This window comes from Populus euphratica, unplaced genomic scaffold (genome assembly GCF_000495115.2).
Source record: "Populus euphratica unplaced genomic scaffold, PopEup_1.0 scaffold570.1, whole genome shotgun sequence".
Classification (NCBI taxonomy): Eukaryota; Viridiplantae; Streptophyta; class Magnoliopsida; order Malpighiales; family Salicaceae; genus Populus; species Populus euphratica.
In genome coordinates this window covers 28,104-38,966 of record NW_011500155.1, presented here as the reverse complement: position 1 = coordinate 38,966, position 10,863 = coordinate 28,104, and the positions used below count along the sequence as shown (strand labels likewise).

General features: G+C 28.6%; 1 protein-coding gene across 1 annotated transcript; it reads right to left on the bottom strand.

Moving 5' to 3' along the window:
* Positions 1-2,367: 2,367 nt before the first annotated feature.
* On the bottom strand, positions 2,368-3,291 carry LOC105111081 (uncharacterized). The gene has a single exon (XM_011006323.1). It carries the CDS (start codon positions 3,289-3,291, stop codon positions 2,368-2,370), a length of 924 nt encoding a protein of 307 aa, XP_011004625.1.
* Positions 3,292-10,863: the final 7,572 nt, after the last annotated feature.

The window sequence follows — 10,863 nt, the reverse complement described above, 5'->3', positions numbered from 1 at the left end:
GTTACTTCATAGTGTCTAAAACAAAGTTATGGTTATGAAAGCTAATACTAAGGTTGAGACCAATCGAGAGGATGAAGAGAAAAGGATGCCACTATTAAAGGATGTTAATGATGTTTGTCTTAAGTATTTGGTTGAGGAATAGGCACTTATGGTGAAAAGAGCACTGAATATATTTAGAAAGTCAAAACAACATATTCCTCATAAGATGTTATGTTCATAATAAGACATATAGCTTAATTATAGGTTGTGGTAGTTGCATTAATGTAGCTAATACTAAATTAGTGAGAAAGTTGAACTTGCACATTGTCAAATATCTCATACCTTATAAATTATAGTGGTTGAATGATGATGGTTAAATAAAAGTGAATAAGTAGGTTTTGGTTGCCTTTTCTATTGGTAAATATTATAATGAAGTGTTATATGATGTTGTGCTAATGCAATCTAGTCACTTGTTGCTTAGTAGACCATGGCAGTATGATAGAAGAGTTATGCATGATGAAGTGACAAATAGGTATTTCTTTGGGATGAATGAAAGACCTATAACTCTTGTATCTTTGACACCTAAAAAAATATATGATGAACAATTAAAATCGAAGAAGAAGAAGATGTTTAAAAAGGAGACCTTGTATATCAGTGAGACCTTATTTGCTAATAAAGTTCTTCCTAGTTTTGATGATAATGTTATTCTTCAGCTTGGTATTGATTTGTTAGCCTTAGAAGATATTTTCCATGTTATAGATTCGATGTTGAATCTTGTAAAGAAAGAAAGGATGATACGAACCAAGTCAAATCCAAATTTAACCTTAAAATGTCTGCTAACAAGTTCTATAAAATCAAGTATATCTCTTAAACCGTACATCGTAGCGAGCTAGCATTTTACAGGGAGATACTAAACACATGAAAATATATTTTGGTAACTTTTCAAGTCAAATGGAGTTCAAGAACATATTATTTTAGAGGGTCAAAGTTACTAGATAAATTTTGTCATATCTGCAAAATTAAACCTTTATGTACTGTTTAAGACGTATTGGTAGTTATCGGTGGTATTTCTATGCAACTCAAGTTGTTTTTGAAATTATATATTTTAAGCTTTTCAGTCATATATGATAGGCTTGATAATTCATTCAGGCAAGTAAAAATAATGTGTTTTAAATCAAGATTTAAAATTTACTAAAAATATATAAAAATTTAAAATTTAAATTACATAAAGAAATTTTAGCAAAAGTGATAATAATTAGCTGGTAGCGTATGTGTAATATATCAACCAATGACATTCAAGGAGATTGCGCATCCTTGAGTAACAACATCTCATCATTGATGTTGATGTTAACATGGATTAATACATGCATCATTTTATCACATGTGAATGTAACCATATTCTGGGGCTCTCATGTATGAAGCACGAACTCCATGCACTGTAGTATAATAAATTGAGATGTATTAGTTTTTTTTTTCTCAACATAACTTAAAATTATGTGCGTGTGTGTGTGTGATATTATGTATTAGGTAGTGTTTTCTATATGGTGTGGTCAGTAAGTTGCGATTCCGATTCATGATACCACCTATGATGTTGCACACTCCGTTAAGCACATTGGGTTTGCATCTAGCTATCTTGAACTAGATGTTGTCAAGGAGGCTTCACATCTTAGATATTGCAACTTTGTGAGGACAAGGATATCCATGTTTTGCAAGACACAATCCGGTGATACGGACTCACTTACAAGAAGGCATGCAACAAACAACCATGAACTAATCATTAGATGTAGTTAGATATAATCAGACATAATATAATTGGATTAATGTGATTCTTCATTTATATTTTTCAATGATAAGTTTGTATTTTATTTTATTTATTTAGGTATAATTGGTTAGGTTTACACCTAAAAAGATTATAAACACTTAAATTATACCTTAAATAATTACCAAAATTGGTTATTTGAAATATAAAAATAAGCATTTTCAAGTGCAAGATTTAAAGCAAAGATCAGACGCCATAAGAGTAAAAGATAAAAAATAAAACCAATCGAATCTCTACTTCCATTAACGCAACAAATTAATTGAAATTCTGATTGTGATGCTAGAACAAACATAACCAACAAATTTTTTTATTAATATGTTACTTCTGGTAACACAACCAACAAAATTATTTTATTTTAAAAAAATATAGATTATTTTGCAAAATATGATATTTTCCACAGAAGTAATGGAGATTCTCCCGTACAGCCCCAGATGTCTGAATTTATAAAAATAACCATAATTATAGTTTACAAGTTTCGAAAAAACTATCTTCATTTCATTTTCCAAGATAAAATAAACAAAAAGTAGTAATTAAAATATTTAATGTGGTGGTAACTACCAATTAATTAACTACGTGGAACCCAACCTTCTCTTCTTCCAGAAACTCATTTCCGGATCAAGCTTCTCACCGGTTCTCGCCGGTTCAGATTTACTTCTTGTGAGTATCAAAGGCCGTACAGTGGAAACCACCTCTGTGTTTGACTCTTTAATGTTTGCAGAATTTGCAATTCCCTCTCTGATTGAAGTGATAGAGCCTTCAAATTCTTTGAGAAAACTAATCTTTACTTCCGTTTCTGGATGCAAACTTGATTCTTTATCAGATTCTTCAGAAACAGACTCTCTTAACGACGTGGGACTTCCATTTTCTATGTTTGTTTTTCCAATCTCCGATGGTGACCCCCAAAATCTTCCCGCTAAAGATGAACGGTACGGTGCAGATCTGCATCTAGTCAGTAAAAAAGCATTCCTTGGTGGTGTAATAGCTGTAGAGACATAAGTTTTAGCTTCCATTTCTTTTTCTTGTTCACTTTCTTGCTCAAAATCTTCACTTCTGACACCATAGTTTGGTTCAGCCTTTGAAGAATTACAATCCTCGCTAATTTTGCCTTTTCTCTTAAATCCGACACGAAAGAAATGAGCCCATTTAGGCCAAGAAGGTGTAAAAGACTTACGCTTGAGTTTTCTTCTACTTAAATGGTGATGACAAAGTAGGGTTTTTTGGATCCATTTGCACAGGCGTTTTTTGGGCTTTCCGGGCCGGATATTAGCTTGTTTGAACCGCCTGACCCGGACTTGACCCATGCAGGTGACTTTTGGAGAGGAGGGTTCTTGAGTTTCGATTGTTGTATTTGTCTTTCTAACAAACATTGGACTTGAACGTGACCTTCGTCTACTTCTGCTACCAACATTGATTCTCAAGAACCTCATCAATGGTGGTGGGTAGTACTTCTCTGTCCGACCCGGACTCGATAATGGTTTTGTAGACAGGTTCATGTTTTTAACTATATTTTGGGTGTGCGTGTGTTTAACTTTGTCTAGTTTGAGATCTAGGGGTTTGCTATGGCTTTTTGAGGCTGGGAAGAAGAAGATACGTGGAGAGAGTTGTTGCTTTGGGCTGGTTGTTGAAGCTGGGAAATGAGGAGGAGAGGAGAAGAGGAGAAGAGAAGACAGTGGTCACCTTGTTGGAGCTTCCTTTGATTCTGTGCACTCTTTTTTTTTTTAATCTCTGCACGGATGGGTGAATCTGGCTGTAAGATTTTTCTATTTCGAGGTTGCAGGGCTTCTGTTTGGTTTTGTCCTTCGAGATCAGCCAGTTATTTATTGATAAAATTACTTATTATTAACAACATGGCATGTGCATATTAGCAGCATAGTTTTAAAATTTCTTCCGGTCTTTAGAATCTAGCTGATTTGAAGCTGAAACTATGTCAGATTTGTGGGTAAAAAAAACAGAATGGTTAGGAACTCAGCTGACTTGACGAGGGTGATCTAGTTTGATCTAATAACATTCAATTGAAAATTTAGTTAGAATTTATTAATTATTTTATTTTTTTATTAAAATAATATGATTTTAATTATTAAAAAAATTAATTTAATAATCCAATCAAAATCTTAAGCTAGTAAATAATCATGTTAAATGTAAAAACACTGATTAAAAGTAATTCCTATGCATAAATATATGCACAAAAAAATCTCTTAGTCACGTTTTCACTATCCTACGGTTCATTTTAATTTATATGTTAAATAATAATTTATATCCTTAACTTCACTCATTCAAAAAAATACAAAAATAAAAGTTTAAATATTTACAAAATTGTTATTATATTTATTTTAATAACTAAAAAATACTTGAAGTATTAAAACAATAAAATCATCATTCATAATTCATAACTACAATAATATTATCCATAATACTCGGAAATAAAAATCTCCATGAACACAAATTAATCCTTTCCAGACACTTCATCAAACGGATTTTCAAGAAATATATTCTCGTGATGGATCGAAAGCCTTGAATCTTTTTACATAATGTTCTTCACAAAAGCGTGGAGTAAAAGATTTGTGACCAAGCCTACAATATTATCAACACGTAATAATTCATCACTTCCCCTCTTCTTTTTTAATTTATCATAAAATCCATATGTAATAGATTTATATATTTATATAACATAATTTAATTTATACAAAAATCTATTTAATAAGAAAAACTAAGTTAACTAGAGCCAGGTATCAAAGTTGTTGTGATGGAGGGGATATGTCAAAAAACTATCTCACCTAAAAGCTTAAGTTGTTAGGTGAGTTCTCAAGATATGATTTATATTATTCTCTATCTAACACACCCCCTCAAGTGAAAGCCATTTGAACTTGAAACTTGCGCAGGCCCACATTACCTTATGCTTAATTTTTTTACCAAATAAATGGGGATGGTAAGAGTTGAACTCGTGACCGTTTGGTCATCAAGACTCCGATACCATGTCAAAGAACCATTTTATTTTAAGCTTTTAGGTAAAATAGTTCTTTGACTGGTATCGGAGCCTTGATAAGCAAACGGTCAAGAGTTTGAGTTTCACCATCCCTATTTATTTGATAAAAAAATTAAACACAAGGTAATGTGGGTCTGTGCAAGTTTCAAGCCCAAAGGGCTTTCACTTGAGGGGGTATGTTAGAGAATAATATAAATCATATCCTGAAACCTCACCTAACAGTTTAAACTTTTAGGTGAGATGGTTCTTTGACAGAATATACCTTTAAAACACATGAAAATATAGAATATATTTTTAAATATGTAAATAACAATTTCTAGTGTAATTCATTCTCTTACTCAAAAGTTAAGCCTCCACTCCTTCTATTACTAATTACACCACCATTTAAATATATTGTTTATCAAATACACATCCATTTAACTTTTTCAATAAGGTTAAGTTATTTCTTAACTATCGACATTGCATTTAGTTTATTTTTGTGTTAACACCCCACCATTATAACTAGCTTGATTTTCATGTATTAACTCCCAATAATGGTCAACCTAATCTTTTAAAATAACTTTTGTTTATATCATCAATTTATTTTTTAAAAATAATCTCATACATACAAGTGGTTTAATATTTACATATTAATATTCATTATTATATTTATAGCTAGCTTAACTATTCAAAATAACCCTCATTTGTTAACAATTGAATTCATTTTCAAATATTATCCCTCACCATTATAGGTAGCTTAATGATTCAAAATAACTTATGCTCATGCAATGGGCTTTGTTTTTAAAAATAACCCTTGTAGATGTGACCAACTAAATTTTTATATATTAACTCTTATTATTATGACCAACTTAATTATTTAAATGATCTCAGCTCAAGTGACCAACTTAGTTTTTATATATTAGTCCTTGTTGTTATTACTAGCTTAATCATTCAAAATATCCTCTACTTATATTGCCAGCTTATTTTTTTATTTATTTATTTTTATATTATGCTTTTAGTTAGATTCATGTTTCATATTTTGCGTTCCTTAACAAGATGAAGTATGGTATTAGATGCATACTCGATATTCTTCCTATGTGAGCTCTTTTTATATGACCTACTTAGAATGCTCATCCTAATATTCAAAAAGATATCTAGATCAATATCCAATTATTTTTAACTCATTATAACAACTACTCATTCACATCATTTATCCATATTCATAATAAAATTCATGGATATGCTATTTTTGTTTTTACCAATTTCATTCTTTCACATTAGCATCCATCATGTCACTCTTGCATGCCAATTCATATTTTTATATTAAAATTCATTATATCACTCTTGTTTACCAATATATTCATTTTATAATAGCATTTATTCATAATCTCATTTACTACCTAAACTTTTTATCATCCATTTTTGTAATCCATTTTAATGTCCTAACCTTTCATCACTTATTTCTATAATCCATTTTAATGTCATAACCTTTCATCATTTTATTTCCATAACTCACTTACATATAAATTAAATGTACCCAACCTTACCAAACACATCAACAATGATGCAAGCACATCATAAACTAATTTTACAATGATCATAATCAAACGTCAACCTATAAATCATCATCATCATATGCAATTTACACAAATTCAAATTCAAAATTTGGAATTGCTGTAATTTTCCTAGCCATAGTCAATCATTCGTGGCTTGGAAATCCATTGTAGACCTCTAACATACCTACATATTTTTTCTAACACAATTTCATAAACAATTCACCTAAAAATCCAATAAAACCAACTTTCCAACTAACCTTAACATTCCTTTATTTTCTTTACAACAATCATAATTTTTAAACATCATTTCCTCTTCAATTACAAAGGTGTAATAATAAATTCAGATGAAGATAAAGCGTTTTACCCCTTTAATTAACTCAATTTGGTGGTTTTGAATGATAGAGCTCAAGAACATCACTCTTTCTCAAATAAGAAATCTTCCCCTAAACTATACTAAAGTATATCTCTCTCTCTAAATCTTCTAGCTTATAGTGATATTAAGAATTTAAAGCACACCAGTTACACTTATTCCACTAATTTTTTAAGAGAAAACAACAATTTTCTAAGCCTTCTTTTTCTTTCAAATCTATCCGCTTTAATTATAGGGGGGGAAAAAAGAGAGATTTTTGCTCTCTAATTTACCTCTCTACCTTTAGGTTCATACCACGCATGTTTAATTTCTCCATTTATAAATTTACCCTTTTAGTTTTGTTTCTTACATGTCTAATTTTTATCAAATTTTCAATCACAAGTATTTTTGTATAACTATTTATTATTATTATTATTATTATTATTATTATTGGTTAAAAGTGTACACTATTAAGCATGAGAGTAGCTCTTTAAATGATGTTTGTAGCCCACTTCAACCACGTTGTTAACATTTTTTAGTGTCATTGTACTCTTCTTTTGAAATTTTTTTTTTAATGATACTGGATATATTATCATCAAAGCTTCAATGTGCCTCCACGATTTTTTTTTCTTTTTTTCTTTCTTTCCTTTCCTTTCCTCTCTCTTCTCTTCTCTTTGAATAAATGTTAGCCCATTTTAACCATTTCTTTAAAATGTTGTTATTCCTAATTGTGACTTTTTAAAATAGAATAATTGTGAATTTTACCAAACTATGCTACTTTCTAGAAAAAAATTGATCAATACTAGTTTGCTAGTTTTTTTTTTTTAAAAAAATCATCTTGAGTTAGAAAGTTGTAGGAGTGATCATATATGTTTGATGTTGGGAAAAAACAACTAAATTGGAAGGCAAATTTATTGTATCCATACAAACATTTTTCTATTCATCTCTATAGTAAAATGAAACATTTACCCTTATCCAAAAAAAAATTCATAAGCCTTGGATTTAGGGTTATTTTAGTCTTTTTATAAGGTCTATTAGTCATTCAATAATTATGTGGAGGTATTTATGTCTTTCATATAATTTTTAAATGGTTAAATTACTTAATTACCTTTAATTTCAAAAGGTTTAAAATGGTTAACTAAAGATATTTTTTCCTTTTTTTTATATATGATTAAAAGCTATATTTTTCCTTGCAGTCAATGAGAGATGAACCATTATGCAAATGTTATTTGAGTCATTCCAAATATGTTTGATGGTGAATATCATATACATGGAGAGTAATTTGGCCCTTTTTTTCTCTTGAAATATTATATTTTTTATTCAATAAAGTTGTTGATGCATGGTGGGAAGTGTCGTGCCTTTTAAGTAGTACATGCACCATCTTATAATAATCATAAAAGTCCTTTTCTTTTCTTTTTTCTTTTTCCTCCTTAAAAATGCAAATTTACCCTCATTTAGTTTGATTTTTAAATTTCCGTCCTTATTCTTTTGATTTCTTATTTTTCTTTTCAACCTTTTTATATAAGTTTTATTTGTCTTCAATTTACTCCTTCAATTCTAATTTGGCATATTTAATTTTTTTTTCTCAATTTGTCCTTCTTTTTTTTTGGCCCTTATGTAAAAGTTTTTTAAAATTAGTCCTTAATTCTAATTCTTCATATATAATATTTTTGAATTTGGTCCTCTTTATTTTAATTTATTAAATTTTTCCTTTGCCCCTTCGTCAAGATTTTTATAGTTTTTAATTTCATCATTTAATCAAAAAAAATTTCTAATCTAGTCCTCATATTTTTAATTCTTTTTTAATTTTGTTATTGTTTTGTTTTCAACTTAACCCTTTAATCAAAGAATTGTTCATGCCTTCAAATTATTATTATTATTATTTAATTTTCACTCTTATTCTTTTAATTGCTATATTTTATTTTAAGTCCTTTTTATGTAATTGGTGTTTTTTTATATAATTTCACGATTCAATATTTGAGTTGTTAAAGGTTTGTCTTTTTTGTTTTCTCATTTATAATGCTTCCGATGTGATGACTTATGTCACAAGTTTTAAAAGTTATCTATAGCATAGTTTTCAAACTTGCCATAAGGGTCAACCTGAGACAAGACACAAGACATAAATCATAAGTCAAATGGATTGATCTGAGTTAGGTTGTTTGACCCAAGTCAACCTTTTTTTTTATAAACACATAAAAATATCATTTAAAAAACTAAAGATTAAAGGGTTTTTAATATGTTAGTCTAAGGCTACATAGATTTGGGTTAACCTTATTTTTTCACTAGATTGAACCACGTCAATTGTCACCCTATTTTTTATTGGAACTCGGCATAATCTAGGCCTCAAATCATGTGAGTCACGAGTTAAACTATTGGGTCAGGTTTTAAATAGGTCATCTATTAGGTTATCTCAATCAAGGGTGGAGGCAAAGCAAAGACTTGGGTGGGCTCTATCCTAGGTCAAGACTTTATCAATATTTTTTTACTAGTTTTATGTATAAAGAATTTGTAATTCTCAATTGAGTTATTAAAAAATTCTAAAAATTTATGTCGAGCCTTATAATATGATGTTTTAGCTTGGTTTAAAAATTTAAAAATTTTGGAGAAATTTAGAAATTTGATAAAAAAAAATCAAAATTTGGTCAATTTTATGTTATTGGGTGTAATTTTCAATCCGATCATCAGATTGAGCTAAAATTTTATGATGGATGTTAAAACATATTAAATAAATCTAGTTAAAATTTTAGAATGAACAGAGTTTGGTAGTGCTATAAAAAAATATCGTCAAATAAAAACAAAACAACTCATTAAGGGTAAAATAGTTATTTGCCATTAAAAACTAAAACAAATCAATTCTTCCTTCCTTTTATATGTTGCCAACTAGACAGAAGTAGAATAGGAAAAGAAATAAAAGAAAAGGTGAAGCAGAATAGGAAAATAAATAAAAGAAAAGGTGAGACAGAAAGAGAAAAAAGTAAGAGAAAAACATTACAAAAAAATCCAAGGAAAAAAAATGAGAGAATAGTCTTCTAAACTTACAAAGTTCAACTTATAAAATATTATCCTAAGAAAGGATGAATTGAGAGAAGGTAAAAATTTAATTACTTTATTTTTCAGTTGATATGAGATTGTTATTTTATCCTAGTTAAGAGATTGTTAGAATATTGATTCAGATTCGATTACAGATGAATTATATTCCACAAATATCAAATGATGTAACTTCAATAATGAATTTATTTTTACTTTTACTTCAATTTTATATACTTTCAAATTTATTTTTTAATGTTTTAGGTAGTTTATTCAAATTAAAACTTTACTGTTAACTAAAAATTCATGTGCATAAACTAATAATTTATCTTAAAAAAATCATATATTTATTTATAGCCCAAGACAGGAAAAATTCCTGACTCCGTCCTTGATCCTAATTTTATTACCAGAATCATAACTTTCAAAAGTTAACTCAAGTTTGCTCACATCTTATTGCCCAACTTATATATTTATCATGTTGCCTTGGGTTTGCTCAAGTAAAAAAAAATAGCTCTTTTTAACCAATCACTTGCTTCCTAAAGTTTTTATTTCGAGGTTATCATTGTCATTATATATATATAAACTATTTACCATTGTTGCAAATTGGCTCATTCAACCTATTTAAGACTATATTTAGTGCTCATTTTTTTTATTCTTGTCCTTTTGTTAAATGTTTTTTGTTTTTAATTTAATTCTCCGATCAAGGAATTTTTCTTGATCTATAATTTTTTTTTCATCTTTATTTTTTTAATTACTTTTCTATATATAATTTTAGGTCTTTTCATGTAATTGATTTTTTTTCAATTTTGTCCTTTGACATTTGATTTATTGAGAAATGAACTTTTTTATTTTTTCATGTATGGTGTTTTCGTTCTAATGAATCGTATAATAGATTTTAAAAGTTATCTAACACAAAAATTTCAAGCCAAACCCAAAGATCAACCGGTAGCAATTCCAGAGTCATAAGTTAGGTTAGTGAATTTAGATTAATCTGAATTAATTTTTTTTTTTAATTTTATAAAATGTAAGAATGACATTGTTCATTGTTAAAAGATAAAAATTATTAATGAGTTTTGACTATGTTTTTTCATAATTAATTAATAGCAATACTATAACTTAGATTATTAGATTTTTGTTATTGTAAAAGAAAAAAAAAACCACACTTGTAACA

Bases quoted from the DNA above. Each gene is read 5' to 3' on its own strand.
- LOC105111081 (XM_011006323.1), bottom strand. From the start codon at position 3,291: ATGAACCTGTCTACAAAACCATTATCGAGTCCGGGTCGGACAGAGAAG.